The sequence below is a fragment of the Lepisosteus oculatus genome, chromosome 8, assembly GCF_040954835.1.
Source record: "Lepisosteus oculatus isolate fLepOcu1 chromosome 8, fLepOcu1.hap2, whole genome shotgun sequence".
NCBI lineage: Eukaryota > Metazoa > Chordata > Actinopteri > Semionotiformes > Lepisosteidae > Lepisosteus > Lepisosteus oculatus.
Window position 1 is genome coordinate 10,667,709 of NC_090703.1, and position 24,907 is coordinate 10,692,615.

The window sequence follows — 24,907 nt, forward strand, 5'->3', positions numbered from 1 at the left end:
CGCTTTTCATTTCGTACACATTTTATATTATCTGCTTCTAAACACAATGGATATTTCCACTGAATGGAGTCAGTTGTGTGTCTATTTCCATGTATTTACAGTAGATTTTACAGTTAAGCAGAACACTAGGCTATACATACATAAAGTAGACACTTTCATGCAGTCACAAACTTTCTATGAAAAGCTTGCCTCAAAAGTTCTGTCTCACTTCATTATTTTACATCACCAAAACCACAAAACCTTCACAGAAAACCTTTTATCAATCGAAAAGTGTTCAACTAGGGCTTCACAAAACCATTTTTACATTTTTAGAGACTATAGAAAACCTTTCATATAGTCACACGTGTGCTATCCTTGGCGTGGTCGTAAACATCCACGGTGTAAGTCAATATCTACCTTTGATTCCTTTGTAATTTTAATATTTTTTTACCAACAAAACCACAAAACCATGGTATCAATCGAAAAAGGACAACCGGGGCTTTAAAAAAACATATATTTTTGAAAAAAAACCAAGACGATCGATCACAAAATCACTTTTTACCTGGTGATGCACTTTCAAACTTCCAAAATTTCGATTAGGTCATCAAAAGCCAGCAAAACAAGACCGCAAAAGCAAAAACCAGCAATATATATATATCCCATGTTTTTACCTTATTCTGAAGCACGATACATATCCACAGAAGCCTAGACTAGCGTATCTCCAATCTGGAGGCTACTGAATGTTATTGACTTTGTAGTAAATGTTTGAAGCAGGACCGCCAGAAATAAGGCGATCTGATTGGTAAAAAGCGCTGTCATTCATTGTATTTTCAGCCATTCAGAGCCCTAAGGGGGTAAGACTTCCTCTAGAAGCCTCAGGCTGCATTCTGCCTCACTTTTAGCTGTCAATCATTGACCCAGAAGAGGTAATCAATCATTTTTTTATCAGTTTCTTATCAAAAATCCTTTTTTCACACCAGAAGGCAACTCTGAGGTTTTTTTCCCATTGCATAACAGCAGATAAAGGCTCTCTAACAGTATCTAAAGGTTTTTATAGCAATTGCAATGGTTTGTATTGTTATAATTTTCAATATTTTAATGATTTTTTATTAAATGTGTGGAATTTCATTCCAGGTCCAGTCTTCACAAAACATTATGTAGAATTTTTTCTAATTGATCAATTTGTCCCAGATTTTTATCCACGCTAGTTGTCACCTAGAACAAGGTTTTCAAATTATTCCCAGGACATTTGCAGGCCTAGAATTGAAAATTCTGATCTCTGAAGACTAAAACAACATTTCTGCCTGCTAAACCAGGCTCCTGCTATGTTCTGCTGCAGAGATATAACAAAATGTTTAAGGGGTGGAAATTCCAGGCGAACATTGGCTAAATGGGTCTCTGCCACTAAGAGACACAAGTAAAGTCTTCATAAAAAAAAGATCCTTCTAATATTCTTATTTTGTCTCCATGCTCTGATCAATTCATAAATATTCTTGAAATGTTATGCCATATGCACTAAAATGCATCTCTTGGTACAGGTGAGGGAGGGATAAGTGGGTGTTGTACAAAATGGAAAATGTTGCCTCTGGGTTATGTTTCTTGAAAGTTGCTGACTGTGAACAATGTTGAACCACTGTGAACAACTGGAGGCATTCAACAGCAAAATAAGCCTTGCCCACTGATTAGTTAGACATTATTCTAAAAAAACATCTCAACGAGAGCATTACAAGCCCAGCTCAAAAGTCCAAAACAAAGTTACAGGTCCGCCATTGGTACATTTGGCCGAATTCAAGACAACAGCACATCTGTAGCCAATCAGCTTTCAGGGGATTGAGACGTGAACTACCATCTGTTAAGTGGATGACCATATGAGGCTCGACTGAGGATTGACAGGCTCTCATCTGAGTACACTAAAGGTTCTAGATGCTGGGTATGTCTGTAACACATTAACAACTGAGACAGCACATTCCACATTTTAGAGATGCGCATTCACAGCGACCAAACCTTGTCAAAAACCAAAAGAGGTTTCCAAAGTGAACTTTTCTTTATGTTAACATTTGGTAAAGCATGTGCCGGTCTCAAAATCCAATGTGATGATTTAGCATTCTAGATATAAAACAGTATATATAAATATAATTTGCTTAAGCCTTTGTTTTACAATTAAAGATATGCATAAAAAAATTCACAATCCTCCCTTGTGCAAACTTTTCAAATACATTTATAGACACCTTGAACCCTGATGTTAAGAAAAGCATATGTTTAATTAATAATCTGCAGGAAAGCAGGTGTCATGGGACTGCCGGCTCATTGCAGATGCAGAGAATAAAATGACAGATGGGCCTGTTTGGCCAGATGCGCGCTGTAGATCACTCTAGCTGCTCTGCTTGATTTTGAAAAAAGAGGGAGCCAGAGAATTGCTTGATCGCTAGAGGACACTTCACTGGAAACACCTGCATGTCATGAAAAAATAAAGTCCCTGTGTTCTTAAAGGAAACTATACAACAATATAAGTCTTTCAGCTCCTTCTTGTGAATTGGGTTATTTAACAGGTAATGACCAAAGACAAGACGGCAAGACATGATACTGTGGTTTGTTTGGCTTATTTAAAAGGCACTCATCATAGTCATTCTATGCAATCTATGAGGTCTTCCGATGTCTTTTCAGACAGTGGTGCAGAAAAAAAAAAGATTTTATACTAATCTATTGCCACTCATGGCGGAAAAAAAATCTGGATACCACTTTATACACTGAGCTTTCACACTTAGAATGATAATTTAGTAAGGCTGGATAAACTAAAAATGAAATATTGAATAGCTCTTATCCTAGTGTCTAACTTTAATACAACTGGAAGGAAGCAAACTTTCCATATATACCTTTGCTTTCTCAGATTATAACAACAAGTCCAGAAAATGCACAAGTGTGCGGGTCGGCATTAACACTCTATGCACAGTGGTGCCACTATTCTGTTGTGCACAAAATTCCATTCTGCCTATGATAAGCTTCTGTCTTTTCGTTCATTGTTCTCTGTAACACCATATGCATTTCAATGGAAGCAGCAAACAACCAGTGTCAGTATAGTAGAAGCAAATAACACTCTTTTGTATAAAACGTCCTCATGGTATACCCAAGGCAATCATTCACATTTCTTAATATTACACAGTTCTTAATTCCCTTATTGCCATCCTATTTACAGCTTAAAACTCACTTAGAGCACTTAGCTTACAAAGTGGGTATATTTAAATAGTCAATGTGACTTCAAAAGCTAAGGCATTTCAATTATGTTGACAGCATATAAAATGTTACAAGCTTAAAATAAAAGGAGAAATTGTTTCAATAATGGACTTGTGGTTCACTGTTGTAACTTGTTAAAAGTTGTAACTTTTTAACTACCTGCTTTGCAAAGCACTGCTTTTGTGTGCACAAGAAGATCTGTGTGAAATGCTTGCTAGAAAGAACATGATGGGGGAAAATGGTTCTATACTTAAAGTTGATCTATTATACCTTCATACACAGTGGCACAGTGTCACGCCCTCTGCAGCCAGAGGGAGCTCCTTCTCTGTCCTGTCCCTAGTTTCCGGTCTGCTGTTCTTCCTGTCCCTCTCTTCCTTGGGCTATATATTTCCGGGTCTTGCACTCTGTCCTCGCTCAGCATTGATGTTCGGATGTCCTGAGACCCGCCTAGCACCAGGGTGCCCCACGGTTAGTCCCTTTGGACGTCCGTGACACACAGCCCCCCTCCAGGAATACCGGAAATAAAATAAATAATAAAATAAGTCTTATTACATATTTTGTTACCTTCTTTCTAGTGTGTTGTACACACCCCTCTGCAATAGACTAATTCTCTTTAGTCTGTCAGTGCAATTGGAAAACGGTTTAGCTAATGTTGTGATTTTGATGCAGCAAGTTTTTGGAGTTTTCCAACTTCTAAATATAGCAGCTTTTACTGCACACATAAGTCACATCTAGAGTAGATGAATAAGCTGTCCTCTGGTTTGTATAATGCAGTAGGCTCATACTTATAGCTGTCCATTTTTTGTCTATAAGTAGCAGTCACATATTTAATACATACGCCCACTGTTTAAAAATCTTTTTTTTAATTCAAAAGTTTGATAAAAGTAGAATGATTCCTTTAAAACTAGTCATATCTAGCTTTCAATAGCAACACAAACTGATAATCATTGACCTAACTTGGGTTTACTGTATAGCTCTAGGAGGCAACACATTCTGATACCCCTCCCTCCCTGAAGGGGCACCAGTTTGTGTACACCTCTTTCTCGTTAACCAAAGCGCCAGTAACATTCTAAAGTAATTAGCTTTTATTTACCTGGTCTTGTTTTATCACCCCGCCATGCATGTCATCACAGTACAGCTAATTAAGAAGTAGCAGTACAGGGAATCTCTCTTTTAAGGGATTCACCCTTACACTAAAGCATTTCTATCCTACGAGCTTAAGAGATCACAGCTGGGATCAAATGCATTTGCAAACACTGTTGACTATTTAAAGATTAAGTCCAGGTTTATTCCACGCTGAAAAGAGAAGAAAAACCACGGGTGTCAGACACTGCTGAAGAAGGCTCCCCAGCTGAGACGTTGTTTCTTTTCTTCTCTTTTCAGCATGGAATAAACTTTTACTTGTTCCTTGGCAGCTGACACAGCTCCCTACTTGAACTATTTTAAGATTAGACCTACCAATCAGTCCTCTAACAAATTCCTTCCATTCAAACCCCATCAAACTCACCAGTTCTTATCCACTACAAAGCTTAAGAATAACAGGAAGAGGTGAGCTTGGTTGAGTTAATACATGCTTTTTTATTTTGGTAAAGGTATTTAAATGGCAGGTTCCCCTTTGGTCACCTGGGGGAACACAATTTTAAAACTAGTTGAACAGTCTGAAAACAGAACAGAGGTCTCTGGTCTTGGTCCTACTGTAAATGGCCAGTGTGTCGGAGGGTTTTCAAAATCTCTTTAAAGCAGCAGCACCCAAAGAGCTGGGAGAAGCTGTTAAAACAGGAATCAGGTGGTTTAGCTTGTTAAGTGCCAAGTTGGTATGAAAACCTACATACACGCTGGGATTTGAAACCTCTGGATTAGGAATTGTCTCAGTTACAGTCAAGTTTTAAATGTCTTGAAGGCTGTACAGGCTTCAGAAGTCAATCAAAACGAGGTCATCACATTGACTTGAAACTTTCTTGAATTGATTTTTATTCATTTGTTTTTGCATGTTTGGAGAAATTCTTTTTAGGCATTTTTTCTGATCATAACACAGTTATGTACTGTATATGGAAAACAAAATACCGATGTCTGCTTGTGAAAACAGGCTTCATATACTGCTGTTCCAACTCTTTATTGGTCTTTTCAGAATATTTGTTTTATAACAAATTCAACATTCAGTTTCTTCAAGGATGAGTTACGGTTACAACGTGTAGGGTTTTACAACGTTCCAGTATAACAATCGATGTGATTCATCACATTTCTGTTGTGCTTGCATACGGTACAGTACTGTATATACACAGGGTTTGTGCATAAGCCATACAGAAGCATTGGGGAGTTAACCAAACATAAAGTACAGTACTATACACCAAATAAGATAGTATATACTGTACTCACCCTGGTATTTTGTTTCTTAGTATTGCACCCTGTACACTTTGTGCACAGTGTTGGTGGTGATGGATGATCCTGGAGGGTTACAGAAACCTTGTCTTCTTTCTCCTGGATCAAGCTCTCCATTACATAGCTAAATCATCTGTTTCATAAGTAATGGACATATTTATGCCACTTTAATGCAGTGTAGTTAAATTAAACTCTAAAGTTTATTGGCCAAAATGGCAGTCAACACACTTGCATCCAGCCTTTTAAAATATCACATAGTTCCTATACTGTTTTCTGCGCATCTTTTAAACCATCCATTGCAAAATCCTTGGAAATACAATCTTCTTCAATTCCAACAGCTCACGTCACACAGGTTTACTGAACGTTTACTGTAAGGACCTGCTGCCCTCCATTTGATTTCGCCAGACTATGCTGTGATATTGTTCGCTTTCACTTGGCAAAGCCCGTCTTACACATGACAAAATAACATCAGACAGTAACAAAATGCAAATCTGCGCTAAGTAAGACTGGAATCATCTTGGAATGACAGACACCCCTAAAGAGTACACAATACATTCTTATAAAATGGTGCATATTGTTATCCAGGGATAGATATTTGTACAAAACATAATACAATTTAAATCAGACTTTAATTGTACCAAAGCAAAAGCCACAGAAATGCTTTACTAACCATTATCTATAATAAAAGATTGTTTGAGCTAGAAGAGATTGCTTTTTGACGAGTTCTGCAAAGAATACAAAAGATGCCCGTGGCTAAAGGCTCATTCGCTGGCAGAGAAGCAATGTAAAGTAATATTAAAAAATGTTTCTGATTTCCATTTGAATAGTGCAGCTAATCAGATTATAGGCTTAGTGGGTTTTTTTCAGCAAAAGCTGCAAACATGGCACAGAGAGGTTAGATTTCCAGCAACTTGGGACTTTTAATTGCTGCCTGATAAACTATTTATTATTTTGTTAATTTAATAATTTATATGGCAGTTTGTATTGGACATTTCAAAATGTTCTAAATGAGATGCCCATAGGTTGAAGCTAATTTCTTTAGCAACAACCAAATAGAACAAAATATTTAGCATCAATATACTGTAGAAGAGAGCAAAAGCTTAGCTGTTTAAACAGCAGCAATTGGATATTAGGGCTCAATATAGTTCAAAGAAAACCCCAATTAAATATTATATACAGTAGATAAGAAAATTGTTTTTAATCTTTTACTTTTGTAGAAGATGCTGTGTAAAAAGCAAATTGTTACTTTTCATTCTGACACTCTTCTTCACTGTAGAAATATAATTTATATAAACCAGCAGCCAACTGAAAAAAGGCAGTAATGATAAATGACCCCATGTTTTTTTCTGCATGCTCTTTTCACAATGATTACCTGTTTAAAAGATGTTATTCTCCTGGCCTGTTAGGTGAAGTGGGTATTTTACTTCTACTTTAATACTTTACTTCTTGGCAGCTGAAAAATGTATTGAAAGGTCTCTCTCTCTCATTTTACAAGCTATTCAGAAGGAGACAGAGGACATGGTGACCAGATCAAGTTCACATCTGAAAAAACATTAAATTGTTTGTTATTATTCATCGAGGAGGATTGTTAATATAACAATAATCTATGTTTTTCTTCTGAATTATTTATTTTAAATTATTATGAAATACAATTATACTGTATTTGTTATGCTGTTTTCTTAACATTACTGGCAATCCTAGTCCACTGTAATTCACTCCAAAATAATTAAGTTAAAAAATACTGACAATCTGTAAATGAATTCAGTTTTTAAATCAGACGATTCTCAATTGACTTTGTATTCAACCTTTTTGCTATATGAACCATAAATCAGTTCAGGTGCAAAAGAACAGTTTGAAATTTCACAAAATTAGTGCACTGGTCTCTGTGTGTGTGTAATCAAAGTGATTTAATTTGGCTGAGCAAATGCTTCTGTCTCTGTTTCCTCAGACAGATATTGAATTTCATGCCACAGCTCACACAGTCCCAGGATAAATCCACCATGAAGACCAAGGATCTTTCAAACCAAATCACGGTTACAGTTAGAGAGGCACAGATCAGGACAAGGTCACTTTTACCTTTGAGTACACTGAGAATGTTCATCGTACCACCCAGACTCTACCTACTGTAGATGAACTCACACTTCTGAACTCGGGAGCCAAGAGACTGGTTTTGGATACCACTTGGATGTGCAAAAGTACTGTCTCTGAGATGTGAGTCACTATTCATACATCATCAATAACTGGTTAGTGAAATCATACCATCCCACTGTGCAAAGCTCGTAGAGACCTACTGTATATGAACAGAGTGACAAGAGTTATGATCAAAAGCGCTTTCTATTATTGAACAGATTTTCGGCGGAGGTCTCATTCGGATATTGCATTTCCACTTCCTGACACGTATAAAAACCTTGGATGCAGATGGCGCAGTGCACCTCTCCCTGCACCCCAACATCTCCACTGTAGCATTATCTCATCTGGCCTGTGCCCCATAAGTGAGGTAGAATGTGACAGTACTAATGTCCAGCACAGTCAGTTCCTCAGCCTGTGAGTATTAAGCATGCTATCCCTTTATATTTGTCAGCTCGTTTTGTCATTTCTACCATATGACCGAACAACGGAAGTATTAAATTAGGGGGATGAATAATTGTGCAATAAACACATTTCATTTTGCTAATCTTCTTTTCAGGTGTTACCGACATTCACCCTCCTTCACGTATTACAGTTTTGAATAAAACTTCTATACACATTGCTTGTATTTCATGACAATGAGAAATTATTGTATGCTTCTGCAAGGCACTGCATGAATGAAAATTGAAATCGCAGCATCTTTTCAATAACTTCATAAAAAAACAACCAGTATTGTACATACCTTCAGCAACTACAGAACTGTTCCAACTCGAATGAGGCCCACCCATGTGGTGCAGCCACATCTTGATTGTGTTATTACTTTGACCTTCACTTCAAATGGCAGCTCCAGTAATCTTTGCGAATGAAGGTACTGGGACTTAAAAGATATTAACGGGGCATCAAGTAAGACTACGTTTAAAAGGTTGTACTTAACTTTAACAGAACACAGCATTTAAGTGTCCCAGCTGGTGACTGTAATCCCCTTTGAGCCAAAAAGGCCTAGATATGGCTATAGAGGTTATTACTGTTAATAAAAGAAAATTAAAATGACACAATTGAATTATATGATGTGATCTTGGTTTTCTTTTATTAACACAGCACTTCAACAAATATGCCCCAATTAATTTTTAGCTAACAAGCCATATATTATTTATTATATACCTTAAAACTGTATAATGTACTGTATATAATGTATATCTTTATGAAATAGCTATCTCGTCTTGAAGATGATTAAGTTCCAGTTAAAAGCAATGGCTTTTCAGCAGTTGACTGGGTTATTCATATCATTTACATGCAATCAGCAATGAATTGAAGGAAGTGAGGGGTTTGTCTGTTCTAATTTTGCATGACTGCACTCCAAGTCTCAAAAGCTGTCTGTAAAAGGAACAATTTGCAAGACACAAAAGATGAATTTGTCCTTTTTCTCCATTCCTTTGAACTTTAGACATGATGTCTCAGGAGAGCTGCACAAGCTGTCACGAATCAGGGATAAACAAGGGCAATCAAACATGAAATTGGGAGTCTTTTGGGAATGATCTGTAGTTAAATGGCTAATAGGGTTTTTTATAACAGCAAACACACATGCAATAAGTCATATCTTACCTGAAAAGAGCTTTATTGAACACAGATGTAAAATATATATATATATCTTTTGTTTTTGTAGGTTTCTGGGTCTCAAACGTCTCAAATCTGGGCAAGAAATCTACAGAATAAAGCAAAAATGAAGCCTCTGCATTTTATTTTTATTATTATTACATCTTGTGCTTTTTTGTATCAATAGTCACAAAGTTTATGTAATAGAACTTTCACCTTTCATTTCGTTATCATTTGTTCACCAATTTTATTTGCATATCATTTTTTGTTTGTTTTGATTTTTTTTTTAAATGCAAGGGTATCAAGAAAAGACATGTATGTGTCAAAAGAAAAAACCAAAACAGAAAACGTCTGTTATATGAAGTTAAAAGGTCAGATCATTTAGGCCAACAAATTAAAAGGAACAAATAAAATAACATAAGGTTTTAAATGTCATCATAACCAACAATATAAGGGAGATTTTACAATACATTTCAAAAACCAGCTGGTTAAGATAATGTACGATCTCAGGTAGTTCCAAGTCATTTTTTTTCCAGTTTGTGTAAAAGTATTATTACACTCCCACTAAAGTAATAAAATATTTTGTCAGAATCCACACAGTTGGAGATAAATGGCAGAGGCAAGGAGCCTATATTTCATCCTTGATAATGCGTGTTCTCAGCGTCATCCTGTGTCCGATAGTTCTTAATGCTGAAACGCATTTTCTTTTCACTGCACTTCCAGCATGTTGAAGAATTTCCTTCTTCCGCTTTATTTTTTTTTGGCACACCTAGGGCCCACTTGATTTGGAATGGAGATTACTCTTGGAAATCAGGGCAATCGATCATAGGAATCGCTGCCCTCTGCTTTCTTCGCATCCCAGGAGACATTTGCGGTGGTCCTTCTACTCCTGCTTCAATAACTCTGCACAAAGCACCAGGTCCGACCTCCAGTCAAAGCAGTGAAAGTTTATTTTTCCTGTTTATAAATTCCAAGGGGGACTGCATGCTCAAAGGCCATGGCTGTCTTGATGGCTGTTACCTATTTTGCAACCAGAAGGGTGTGGGTAGTGATTGATTTGTTTTCTATTAATCTTCAGAAGCCGGGTCATTATGAACATTTTTTTATATTATTACTGTTATCACTAATGGTGTTTTCGATAATATTAAATGCCTATAAACTACACTGGCAGGCTGTGGATTGTGTAAAAAAATAGCCCCACCATTAACGATGGAAACATCATCAATATGTTTTATTTCTTTCAGGCTTAGTTAAAATTTGAAGGCACTTGGTTTCATGGCAGAAAGTGGCTCACATTCCTGTGTTGGACTGGTTGTAGAAATACAATATACAGAGGACAACTCCCTTCCACAACTCACAAGCAGATTTCTGAAAGACCACTACAATATTGCGTGCGGTCAGCTTTGGGGAAAATGGGCAGCCGTTCATGCAGGAAGAAACAGCCTACGTTAAATATTTTTTTGTCTTCTTTTTTATTGTTCTAAATGAGGCATGCGAAAATGAAAGCTTGTATTTGTGATTCTTTGTGAAAAGCGTAAATGGTGTCAGTAGCAGCGAAACAGAGACAAAAACAAAATAATATAAGAACGCTTGGAGTTCGGGCAGTTAGTGAAAAGCTGACAGCCAAAGGCGTAAGAGCCTGTCTGATTTATCTGTGGCAATGCTTTTGCATTGAGGAGTCACTGCCAACACGCTCCTACTATACCCTGTTTAGAGTGAACTTTCTTTTTTTCAGCAATCCATTATGATTCCTTGGCAAAAAAAGTACCTTTGACTTTACAGAAGAAAACCAATCCATGTCTTTGTGCTTTACACAGACTTTCTAACCTTGACTGTTCTTATTTCAGTCTTTCTCCGTGGTAGAAAAAGGATCCATTTCTTACTGTCTTGTAGTGTTCGAACGACAACTCAGTAGATGACAAGAGCTCTCCATTCTGCCCTTGGGAGCATTTATGCATATATTTCTTTAAAAAATAATTGAGTCTTCCTTTATTACTTTTTTTTCATTTTGTTTTTTCTCTTTTTTTTTCTCCCTTGGGAGCCCTAGGTGTGTTGCTTTCCTCATAGCAGTCCAGTTGGATGAATCTTTGGTAATTTAATATTGAAGGTCCAAGTACACAGACTCCTTCTTCGTGCCAATGCCTGATAGATCTTTCTGTAGCCTCTGCCAGTGAAAGGTCACCTCCGATGGCTGAAAAGAGCCAGGAGCAGAGTGACACAAAGCTGCCATATATGTGCTCCTTTGGGAGGGGCCAATGACCTCAGATCTGTGGGAAGACAAAGAGCACAATATACATTTGGATTGCACTGTATCGATTTCAGATGCACAAGTCAAGGTGCTCTGGGAAAGAAAATGCAGAATCCATCATGGATATGTACAGTATGTACAGTATTGACTGTTTACTCATGTTGTCATAGTTTATTATAAAGTCTCACTTCTGTTTCTTAGTGATAAATCCAGTGTTTGTTACTCTCTAATAAAACCCCCAAAAGAACTTTTGCAACATCATGTATAAACAGCCATATTGCAAAGAATGTGAAGTTGGTAAAGGTATTAAATTAGTCTGAAAAGACCCTACATATGATGTACTGTACAGTCACCTCCCGTCACACATAGGGATCTCGTTATTAAAAATTACACCGCTGCAAAATTGTAGCAAATCAGAGGACAACAAATCAATTTCCCCCTAAAGGATTAATTAGATTCTGGAAATACAGACCACACACTTGCATAGTAAGTACTTTGGTATTTTCCTCCAGTAACACTGCACAGCAAAGTTTACTGTAGCTTACTGAAATTATCCCTCATTGTCTCTATATTTATAATATTTAATGAGTATTAAAGGTCTTACACTATAAATAATGATTTACACTGTACAATGCATACTTCTGAATTTTGTAGAGCAATATATCCATCACACTATTACAATCAAGTTAAAATGATGTGTTTACAATGCAATATAAAGCAGCTCCATGTTTTAATGTTGGATGCACCAAATACTGCCTTATACTGTAACTTGATCATTGGAGCATTGGATTAGGGCAAGGGAAACCAAATCAAGGTATAAGTATAGAGCCAATACATTTGTGAATAAATCGAGAAAAAAATGCTGTTCATTAAAGAGGGCTGAGAAGTAGAGACATACAGTAATGAGGGAGCTACTCACTGTTAGGTGGGGGATCTCCACACTCTCCTTCATCAATGGAGACATCATCAATGGCAATATCTCCTTCCATTCCTGGGCCTCGAATACCTTCAAGCATCATCTGAATGAAGGGGAACAGAGCCATGAACGGTTTTCATTTCACCCCACGCATTCCCTCTCTAACACTCTAACAAAGAATTCTGAAGTTAAATCTGTACTAATCGAATTTTCTACAACCAAATTTTCCTTTGTTTTATACTTCTTTTTAGTGGGATCCTCAAAGCTAAAGTCAAGTTGGCTACGTTTGTGGGGAAATGTGGCTTACTGATTTATGGGTCCACTGCACCCCACTGCAGGCCGACACAATCTAAATTCAATCAGCTGTGTGATTGCTGTCTTTCACAGAGATGTGTGAACACTAATTTCCCTCCGGTGCTGCTTCTAGCAACATCTCTAATAACCAGGGTTATTATTCACTTTCTTGTTGCTAGAACATTCTGGGAAAACCGAGTTAAAAAGCTTGTCTTTTCCCTTCTGACCAGTCGCAGAGGATTAGCTATTACTCTTTCTGGTGATAGACCAGTAACCCCCATCATTGCCTCTGGGAATAGCTCATCCATTGACATTTAACACCTTCAAAAATGGGTAGAGGGATGTAAAACCTTAAGCTTTTTACTCCTGTTTCCCGTGAATTTTGAGGCAAGCTTGCACAAATATTGAATTCTGAATGAAAAGCTCACATTATATGGATGGCTGGTTTTAAAAGGAAAATGCGCTTCGTAACAGTGCCCCACTTGATTAACCTAATTGTATTGACTGTGACAGGTCACATTGAATTTTGTGTTCCTGCAATATGAAACTTTTCCCTGAGAAAGGAAAAAACAAAATAGGCTATCTTTTGCTACGCTCAGCAGAACCAATATCAAGGAATCAATACTCTAACTGAAGTTCTATCTAAGAATACATTTTAGCTATATCAGTTTCATAAAAAAGATTTTACTGGTTACTATGTTAAATGTTTATTACCTAAAATTTATTGAGTACACTATACAGTCACTTCAGAATCACAAGGGCTGTAGGGAGCCATTTACCTGTACATTATGAAACTTAAGATAAGAAAAAAAAGCAAAAAAGCAGGACAAGAGCATACTGTAGCTTTCCAGTGTGCAAATTAAAATGTCTCATAAAAAAAATTAGCTTCAATACTCTCATTGTCAGAAAAGCTACATATCAGCAGCCATATCACCCTGCAACTCACAACTGGCAACCCACTGAAGCTAAGCAGGTGTGAGCCTGGTCAGTACCTGGATGGGAGACCTCCTGGGAAAGACTAAGGTTGCTGCTGGAAGAGGTGTTAGTGGGGCCAGCAGGGGGCGCTCACCCTGTGGTCCATCTGGGTCCTAATGCCCCAGTATAGTGATGGGGACACTATACTGTAAACAGGCGCCGTCCTTCGGATGAGATGTAAAACCGAGGTCATGACTCTCTGTGGTCATTAAAAATCCCAGGGCGCTTCTCGAAAAGAGTAGGGGTGTACCCCGGTGTCCTGGCCAAATTTCCAATTGGCCCTTACTAATCATGGCCTCCTAATAATCCCCCTCTATGAATTGGCTACATTACTCTGCTCTCCTCCCCACTGATAACTGATGTGTGGTGAGCGTTCTGGCGCACTATGGCTGCCGTCGCATCATCCAGGTGGATGCTGCACATTGGTGGTGGTGGAGGGGAGTCCCCATTATCTGTAAAGCGCTTTGAGTGGAGTGTCCAGAAAAGCGCTATATAAGTGTAAGCAATTATTATTATTATTATTACATGAAAACACTTGCAATTTCCGTGTTTTCTTCTTTCTGTAGTTCAAAGATTTTGATTTGTTTTACATTTTCCACACCATCTTCCTTTCCTGCTAAGGAGGCAGGCCAAAATGATCTTATCATCAAGTCAAGTCTCTTTTCACATGTCAAAACATGCGTAGACAGATAAGACCTAGCTACCAAGCAAGACGAAACAAATGCACCCCAACCTCCCACTTCTTGGAAGTGAGGGTGACAAATGTTTATGTGCCCTGTGATGTTCTGAGTATTTCTGAACAGTAACTGTGCACAAGATCCTCAGCAGAATATCCGCTGATATCCTTTCAATAGGCTGAGGGAAACTTAAATGATGCCTTTCCCAGTATCTCTAATGCTCTGCCAACATTCAGATGCAAGGATGAAGATTAAGATATTTTAATTGTTTTGATGGAATTTCTATAAAGCAAAGTCAAGTTTCACTGTTCTTATGCCTGTTTTAAAAGCAATCTTTGCAGTATTATCGCCTTAAAGACATTATATTTATATAATATATATTTAATATATTATTATATATATATATTATATATATTAATATTTGTTAGTGTGCAGAAATGGCAACCTTTCATTTTGGGTGGTTGCAAATTATGCAGATTATGCAGATTATGAAATGCTTACCAAAGATATTTTGACTCGTTTTCTATAATTTCTAATAGTTTTTTTTTATTTGAATAGTTTTGTCACAGATTTACTTGTTTTTTCACTTGTCCTCCTATGGTGTTCGTTCTGTTTTAAAGGGGAACTGCAACACTTTTTCGTATTTCAGGGTTAGAAGGAATCAGCACTGATGAGCGCATTTCAATCCACAATGGAAGTAAAATGTACAGTACACAGTACTTTGTAAAACCTCCAATTGACATCCCACAAAAGACCAAATTTCCAATTCCAAATGAGACAAAATGTTTGGTGAAGTGTGCGGCCCTATGACACTGTAAACAAGCAGGCTTGTGCACACATCTCTTTCAGTCCAATAGAAATATTGCTTTCAATTTCGAGAGCGTTTTGCCGACAAATGCTACTTACTTGTTAACTCCACATGCAGATCACATTGGAACATTTCTGGGGTGAAATGTCTGCTGCACAACCTGTATTTATTCGCTTGTACATCACACTATATTAGTCGTTTGGGAGACTAGTGAGCAGGTCGCATCCCTTTGCCATTTGTGGGATCCCAAGTGCGAGTTTGCAACAACATGGCGACTTACAGTACTTTCACAAAGTTCACAATTTTGTGCTTAATATGACATTTGTGGGGTTTTTTTTTCTATTACGTCAATTAGGAATTTATTTTGTTACCTATGTTTAATAACCGGTCTGAGAAATCGGAACTGCAGTTCCCCTTTAACACACATTACAACAGCTACACTATTTTACAACACTTCAAACACTTTTTCATAGCATACTAGTTAAACTTAATAAGGGCAGTGAGTACCACCACTATGTGTCACGTTATAGTCAAGGCCACATTCTGAAGTGGGCAAGGTCCATCCCCGAAAGAATATCCAGAAGGAACTCACCTGGAAGGAACTTGTGGGGTGAATGTTTACTCTGGCCTGCCACCAGCGTTCCCCTTGATTTCCACTTAATGTCCACATGGGGCTCTCTAAAGACGTTTGGCCTTTCAGTCGTAGATATGCATTCAGTGTGCCTACACAGGACACAAATTTCGGGGAAGGGGGAAGTTTAACATATTAATTGCTTCTACTTTCTTTTATGTTTTAGATAATCTTGTATAGTTTTCAATTCATTGTAAGTCTGGAAAATGGCTATTTAGTAATTTCTTGGTTTTATTGCATTACCTTTTAATCCGGCATTTGTGTGCAATCACTTCAATCGTTTCTAAAGAAAGCTGTAACTCATTTTCCTTAGAGATGATGAAATATAACCTTATATTCTCATGAAAATAAAACTACTTCCTATAAAACCGATGTCTTCAGTTAGACATATGGTACACAATTGGATCCCAGAGCATCACACTTATTATCAGGATTACCAAGAAGCATCACTGTGGAAAGCATCTAGAGTACATTGCAAGTGGTTCAGTATGACTATCAGAGGGCAGTAACTTGGAAAAGTACTGGAAAATAACATTTCCCCATTGCCTAAGAGTGTCATGTGGCTGTGTGAGAAGGCATTCAGAATCCTGACAAGGCAAGTGTAAACCATTTAATAAGTGTGCTATTGATCTCAGTGTGCTAGCTTGGATTTTTGCTTTGCTTGGTGTTTTCTCCAGCTCATATTAGATGCTATGTCCTCCTTTTTGCTGAGCCCATTGCTGTTTCTTCACCACTTGACACCTCAATTCTATATATACTTCCAAGGTGTGAAACAGCCCTTGGCGAAATGTGTTAGTGTTGAACCCAGTGGTCATCACTTTCCCTAACAATTCTATTTGAGCGTTTGGATCACCTCAATTACCGCCCACGCATTCACAAAACAAAGCAAACCTCACCAAACTCATCACCTAAACACTGAGCTTTCACTAAATCAGAATGCCATAAGTTATCTGGAAAATAATGGTTTACAATTTATATTAAAATAAAAAATAGCTCACCCATCAAACCACATTTGAGCATTCCGCATACTTTGACCATTTATTTCAGCAAGTTCAGATTTATGTAGCTTGTACTATTGAGGGATTTAAATGCATATGCATCTGATTTCCTTTTGTTTTTTTTTATAATAAGTCAGCTAACATCAATAAAACAGTGCATTGTCAAACTTGTATATGAAAAATAGCATGTAGCAGATAAATGGCAAAAAAACTTGCTAATCCTGAGATGTTGTCTGTGTTGAGCAGGGGTAATTATCTCAGAGTACACACTTGTAAACTCCCAGCGTATACAGGAGGTTAACATGGGCAGGCAAAATGCACTTTGGATGTTGCATTTCAAATATGTGATTTGTTTCTCTGCACCTGGGATGTTTCAAATCTCCAGCTGACTGTGTCTCTTGCACTTGAAGAGACACCAAAGCGAATATTTGGAAATCAAACAAAAAGCACTGTAGTCTGGAAGTAAAGCTAAGTCTCGCAGGACTGACATCAGTCAGTGTGGGTGAACACTCGACTACAAAGGAACACTGATAAACAGATGCATCCCTCTGCAATACAAATTTACCTTGCGTTCTAGTCTAACAAGCTGTGGGTTTCAACTTCCAACAGAGAAATCTAATTATTTGTACCTTTATGCACTTAAAACAGGCCATATACAAGTTAGGAAAGCCTCAAAAAGTAGATATACTTTTTTGAGGTCTGCTGCAAATGTTTAAGCTTGCACAATTAATGTGCAACAGACAGAGGCCCACATATATTTGAAAATTATACAAAGTATCAATCAAAGCATCTCACACTTTCGCTCTCTGTGCATAAATACCTGCTGGCGCCCATCTGTTCTAGCACTCATTCCTTCACCCCAACCAAACCCTTGAAGCTGGCTCCCTGGTTCATTCCTCGTAACCGAGAGGGTTTTCTTAGACATGACCTTAGCCTCAGGAGAGTTAGTGCCAAACCCTTCAGTATTAAATATGCTATTCCTTTATATTTGTTGACTAGTTGTATTGTAAATAGCACTTAACTGAACTACTGAAATAGTAACTTTTCATCCCAGGGATTCCAAAGTCAGCTTCCGTATACAGTACAATAGCAAAGTTGAATACAAGAGGGGGGCCCACTTCATTCACCACTGTCAATATAAGCCAGCAGTTCCATTACACAGAAGACTTAGTGAGATTTTTTTCACTATTGCAATTAAGAGAGATATTTAGGGAGGTCAAACTGTATATGCCCACTTGGGTTAACTCTCCTATTCTTACATGTGCCAAGGGATCATTAATGTCCACATAATCAGGACTTAAATGCTTCATCAGGAGAATGGCACATCCTACAGCAATGTGTTCCCTGGCCACCATTCAATTCTGTAGCGCTGGTTTGGGAATTCTGGTTCCGAGGGAAGAGCACCACCTATTGTAACACAAGCTAGTTGTCAGGACCTGGAGACCTCCCTTTCCAGTACTGACAAGATCTAGCATTATCTTAGCTTCTTAGATCAGACAGGCACGAGCAAACAAGGGGGTAGTGCTGCAATAAACCTATACAGTTAAAAAACTTTGGTTCCAGAAGTACAAAGTCTTTACTTTATACTATTATCTATACTTTAAAACGAAACAAAAATTAGTTGGCCTCCTTTGCTTAATACTCTCAGAGTCAAGGATAACACTGCACAACAGAAAAAAAAACGGTTCCAAACGGTTATAGATGATTCCACTTTCAGCAAGTGAAGCTCCTCTGTACATGCAGAATGAAAATTGTGTACTAAGCACATCCATCAATGTAATGCCATATCCTAAGTATTTTCAACTATTTTATGGCAATGAAAAGAAGACAGTGAGTGGAGGGAAATAAATTCAAAGTCAACATGTACAGTACAGCGCTTTAAAAAGAGGCTTCCCTTTAGATGTGCCTGCACTTGAACCAGGAACTGTGTACAGTATGTCTTTCCAAAGAAATAAACAGATTGTGTTGAGTGCTGGAATTGTACATAAGGACCAAGCTGGAATACACTGACATTTTCTATTCAGGCAGGGTGAAACAGCTTTGTGAGGCAGAAAATTACAACAATGAGCCTGTAGTACAGGTCATGGGGCCACCACAATCACTCAAGTGCTGCTGTCTGTCCAGAGCAGATACTGTATATAAAGGTGAATAATGGGTGGGATATTCAAGTTCAGCACATACAGACTGAAAATTGTCTCTAGGAAAAAATCATCTACAGCGAATTACATCACAGGTTTCCTAACTTAGAAAGGGACATTTTTTCTCAATTTTTCTGAATTAATCAGTGTCTTTCTCTATAAGCTATAGAAGTCTAAAGATGAAAGAGAAATTTTGAAGCAGACAATATTACCCATCTCTTCAACTCCAGTATGTGTTTTTATTCATCATTTCCTAAAAATAAATCACACATGGCAAAAGTCATGATGACAAATCCGTTCTTTTTTTTGACAACAGACACATTATGAAATAGAGACCTTTGTTATTAATTGTAACATAATGTTCCTAAGATAATTCCACAGGTTTTTGTTAATGAATGAATTGTGAAGATTGTGAATTGTTGCATCAAAAATCCAAAACAAAAAAGATTTTAAGTTATTGAATGTATTTATTTTTCTTTACATGTATTTTTAAATATTGATACTTATTTAATTTTAATTCTGTATCAAGCAGAATATTAAGTGAATTCATCAGTCAGGCGAAACGCAACTAATAATGTTTTTTCTACTTCAATAAATTATACTGTATGTGGAAACAAAGCACTAAAGAAGAAATTCAGGCATGACCGATGAAAAAGGAACTGCAGTAATACTGTGGATAATAAAAGTTAAAATGACTCTTTGAATGCTCCCTTGGCATTAGGCCAGCATGAAGCAACACTTATTAGGAGTAACAAAGAGGTTTGGCCTTATCTGGATGGTTCCATTTCCAAAGTCTTGTCAGGTATGACACTATAAACAAATGGAACGGGAACTCTTGCAGCGAACTTTGCAAAAAGTCTTGAAACTCAAATCACAAGCCTGCTCTTGTGGGTCAATTATCTCTTGAATCTCAATGATGAAAGAAAACAAAAAACCAATTCAGATTCCCCTGCCTGGAACACAAAGGGGTAGCAAGCTTGAAACTGGGGAATAGTTTGCTATGCATCTAACTTGAATATTTATGGTGGTATTAAAATGAATAAAATAAAAGATAATATATTATAAGCCAAGGCCCAGAGGGATGGTAAGCTAAATATGAAATATATATCTATGCATTTGTGCCCAATACTTTTTATTACATTCTTGTGTAAATTATCAAGGGTGTTCATTTGATTTCCTAAATCAAGGACCAGTCTGTTTTCACAAATTACTTCAATAACTAACTGTAAATAGACGGTATGTTAGTGCCTTAAAAAAAAACAAAAATGCCTATGAAAAACACAAAACTCTTTCCAAAGCTTGATAAGATTCTTCAGATTTGCATAGAAGGAGATGCTTAATATGAGCAGCATATTCTCAGGAAAGGAAAAAAAATGTACAGTATGTAATTCACTTGGAGACCTTTTTAATGCAATACAAAAATATTAACAGGAAAAAATCGAAGAAAAACACATATACTGTACATTTTATGTATTTCATGATTGCATGGTAGATTTCAAGTGGAAGCTAATGGCCCGGATACGGTACTGGGGTAAGGTAAGGGCACAGTAACTCTACTAGTGCTCTTGCAGCTCAGGGAGCAACTGTGACTGTGTGTAAAATGATGAATAACTGTATAGAAATGAGTATTGGAGGAGCCAGTTTACATGTCTCATTCTCTTCTGAGCATACAGAAGTTGCTGCCAGGGAAGTAGAGTCTTCTAGATCAGTGGGTATATAATTAAAAATAATTGGTGATTCTAAACTCGGAGTTCCTGCAAACTAACATAACCTGCTAGGAAAAAGACAAGAGCAGTAGTTTCAACTATTCTATACTATTAGCAGACTCTGCAAAAATAGTAGATCTTTTAAAGTGCTTATTAATGCATAGTGAATATATAACACAAAAACAGAATAAAATGTATTTTAACAGAAATGTCACAAAGAATTAAGTACGTAGCATTGGGTGAGATGCTCAGATCGATTATCTGCTAGCAACCAAACAAACTACATGGAGCAAAATTGGCCTTCTCTCAGTTGTAACCTTTCTTATGTTCTTACGTTTAAGCGTCCATACTGGGAAACAACAAAATATAACCTTGCATTCTGTCAAGTGTATCGAAATCTGCCCAGAGGCATTTCCAGACTCCCATCATCGGCAAGGCAAAGGATACAGCCTGAACTAGCAAGTGCAATCAATCTAAACAAATTAGAGATGTCAGGACCTCTCTAACCTTTACCAGGAAGTGTCAGATTCTTAGCCTACTCTGCTTGCACAACTAACCATTACTGTTTATCCGCAACTGATTTTCCTTGTCAATATACCTCCTTCTGGATAAGCAACATGGAATGGATAATATGCAGAATACCACATTCGCTGTGGAGAGTCAAATTTCCCAGCACAGGACGACTTTGCCTATAATATAATATATCCTTATAAGTTTATCTTTGCTAGCATGACTTGCTGAGAGTGCTTTTTGGACATCAGTTGCAGACACTTTTAGTCTGTGCAGTCTGTAGCTGCTGCTGAAAAATATTTTCTCCCCATGCACGTAACAGCACAGCAATTTACCCAGCACTCACGCCAATCACTGCAAGCCAGTGCTGAAACACAAACTCTTCTCTAGACTTCCAAGTGCGCAGAAAAAAGCATTTTAGCGAAACCGTCTTTGACAGGGCCAAAGAAGCACACTGGTTACTCAGATTCTCACGTCATGCAGACTAGCGGCAGATCTTCGGGAGAAAATGATTTCCTCTCCCCTCTGACCAGACATCCATGCAGGACAATCTAAAGAGAGTTGTGCTTCCTGCCTCATCCACTGAAAAAAATCTCAGTAGCTGCCAGGGAAGAAGACTAATAACGTACAGTAGATGGTGGAGGGCACTGCACTTTCCAAAAAGAATAAGAAGAATCTACTCTTCTCCCTCATGAGACTCTGGAGCTTTTTCAAGGAACCTATTTACACCAAATAAGGCTGTACAATGATATCAAAAATACACACAGTAAAATGCTTATTTTATGTGCATCCAAATTCATGTAATTTTCTTAATACAGTTAGAATTGCTGTTTTAACATCATATATCTGGTCAGAATCTTACTTACCTATATGTCTTCCATACATGTGATAATAGAAGCTGAAACAGTAGGCTGAATTGGTGGCTCCATATGGATTTTTTGGGGCCACGTTAAAGATGGGGGTCAGCAGCCGTGCCTTCTCCCCCTCCCTTCGAGGGCGAGAGGTCTCAATGTACATGTAGAAACCTGCAGGACAGCAAAAAGCACAAACTGAACTGTCACAAACCTAGCTGCTTTGGTAGGTACCGTAGTAATTATTGTTTAGGTTGATGTTTTCTAACCCGTTCTGAGGGACTGGTAAGAGATTGGACATTTGAATTGATCTTGGAAGTAGAACACTTTCATAAATCCTGTCAAGGCTATGGCACATATTTCTTTAACTTCTCTGCAGGCCTTTAAAAAACACACGCAATGTATTTAAAACAGCCCTGTTAAACCCAGGATCTCCAGAAACTGTGTGTTGTTTTTTTTCCCCACCAGAAAGCTCCTTGGCAAGTTTGCAGACTTATTGTGAATAGATAATCCCAAGCAATCGTTACAACCTGTAACCTTAAATCCCAGACGCACTTCCTGCACAAGCTGAGATGTCTACTATCAGTGAATTACTCCACGCAATGCTAGCCTCCAAGGCAGCCTTGGCTTCGGCACAGCTTTGAAGAAATCGGCAGAACCAACATCTGTTGGATATTTTTAAGCTATGTTCCAAATCTTATATTTCGCTTACATAAACTATTTCTTCAGTGCAGCAGAAATAAAACTGAGAGGGAGAAAAGGCTCCACAGCATTTCTTTCTGCATAAATAAATGACAATTCCTTCATTTTCCTTGACTGAGCTTAATACAACTGAAGTGTAGCAAAGTACTAATAAAGCGGGGATGAGTATACTGTACCAACAGACAATTGAAATTATTTAAATGTCAGATTTTATCATATAAAAACAGTTGTGTATTTTACAATATACCCTTTAAGACTGTACCATAATCATTAACAAAGCATCAATCCCTTCACTTACAGTACTGTACAGAACCTTCTTTTTAAGAGCTGTACAAACCCGTATCTGCAGTAGTTAAAGGAAGTTTTGCATTATTAAACCCAAATGGGAATGATTTCACCTTGATTGCACTGAACAACACAAGCATTGTGCAGATGAAATCAAATGAAACACTGGACAGTAGCAGTTTTACTGTATAACCTTGGGTAATTAAAAAATGCATTATTTACCACTTTTTTGCTGCAAATTTTTAGAAAACAAGATTGTTTAAACCAATTACTGCCTCGGGAAAGCACCTCATTAATTAGTTCTTTTAAAGGGTTATTTTAAAATTTTATGAAAGTGAAATGATGTGAATCTCTTTTAGTCCCTTTATAATTTTACCTGATGTTGCCTTTTTCCCCTTTGGAATGTCTTTAAAAGGCCAGAGACTGACAAGGATTCATTATTCATTGTGCAAAGGATTTCATACAGACCATTCTTACAGTATCCATGGCTTCTAACATTTTCTGGAAAGCTTCTATATTACAGTATACTGTCATATGAAAAGAAAGGCTACACATCTTTTCAGTTTCAGTTTTTAAATGTTTTTAATTTCAATATAATTTCATTTGTTATATACATATACAGTATACACCGTATCTAACAAATATGAATGTTGAAAGCTCATGTCCTGCATTAACATAAAACAGAACCAATCCTACAGTATATTCTTATCTTGCCTTTAGCAATTTCCTAAATTAAATTAACAACAAAAATTCTTTATATTGAAACAGTACCACCAACAATGCCAAAATATGTTCATTTTAATCAACAAATTCATATTGTACAGTATATGTTATTGTATTATACCGTCTACATTTTTTTACTGTTTTTGCAGTTTAGTAATTGCTTTCATTACAATATGGTGTATTCTCTCCATCATTCAACAGCTCTTATTCAAGTATTAAACATAACCAAAAGAATGGGCAAAGTCAGCTCTATGGACTTCCTCTGGATCGGCAGTGAGACACAAACCAGAGGACCTACACTAAGTGGAAACCAGGGGGGGAAAAACTGACAGGAGGTACTTCTCTGCACAAAATGGTATACAAAGGCAGCAATGAGCTACCCAGCCATACTAATACCCTGTCTCCTAGTACAGCTGGATGAAATCCTTGGAGCAATTAACTCCAGCACCCACATGAGCAAGAGATGAGTAACAGCTATGTACTGTACTGTATGTAGAACAATTTATTGCTTTCTGGAGCTAACATATAGTGAAAATCCAGTAAATGTTCACTATCCATATTCAGATTTCTTTTTTTTTTAAATGAAACTTGATTGGTTGCATTAGTGTGCACTGTAGCATAGTTGCTTAAGTCCTGTAACATCTTGTGTGACAAATGCTTGCCTTGCCTAACTGACTGTGCTGTGCTGTGCTATGCAGAGGGCTGTGAGACAGCAAGACACCGACAGCGTGAAACAAAGAGCCTTAAAGTCATTTTAAAGCAGGTCAAGGTCAGGTGTTTTGTCTCTGTCTAAAGCTTTCTTTGGTGATTCCAGACTCAGAATATAACCACCTATTTGAAGGGATTTTCTTAGTTAGAGTTGAAACTGCAGACCCCACAATGTGTTGTCTGAATATTCAATTACATTGGATTACACTATATCTACATATTGTGAGATAACATCTTGCTGCTGGGGGTTGATTTGCATTCTACTTTTCTTTGCTGTTTTGTGCTTTTTAGTGGTAAAGACTTGAATAGAGTAGAGATTACAACATCTGTTCCACCTCAGAGAGTAACATGGAAGGTTATATGAATTACATCAAGCTGCATGTGAGAACCTCCTTAATATTTCCTTTGCATTCACAAATAAAAATTGT

General features: G+C 37.4%; 1 protein-coding gene across 4 annotated transcripts in view; it reads right to left on the minus strand.

Moving 5' to 3' along the window:
- Positions 1-9,437: 9,437 nt before the first annotated feature.
- Positions 9,438-24,907, minus strand: part of mdga2a (MAM domain containing glycosylphosphatidylinositol anchor 2a) — a 210,504-nt gene continuing 195,034 nt past the window's right edge. For all 4 annotated transcript variants that reach the window (XM_015350566.2, XM_015350564.2, XM_015350565.2 and 1 more), the window contains 4 exons: positions 22,077-22,235; positions 15,820-15,950; positions 12,477-12,576; positions 9,438-11,576 (listed from right to left, as the gene is read on the minus strand). In XM_015350566.2, the coding sequence (XP_015206052.1) occupies positions 11,488-11,576; positions 12,477-12,576; positions 15,820-15,950; positions 22,077-22,235 (479 nt within the window). In that variant the 3' untranslated portion in view covers positions 9,438-11,487. The remainder of the gene's footprint in view (positions 11,577-12,476; positions 12,577-15,819; positions 15,951-22,076; positions 22,236-24,907) is intronic.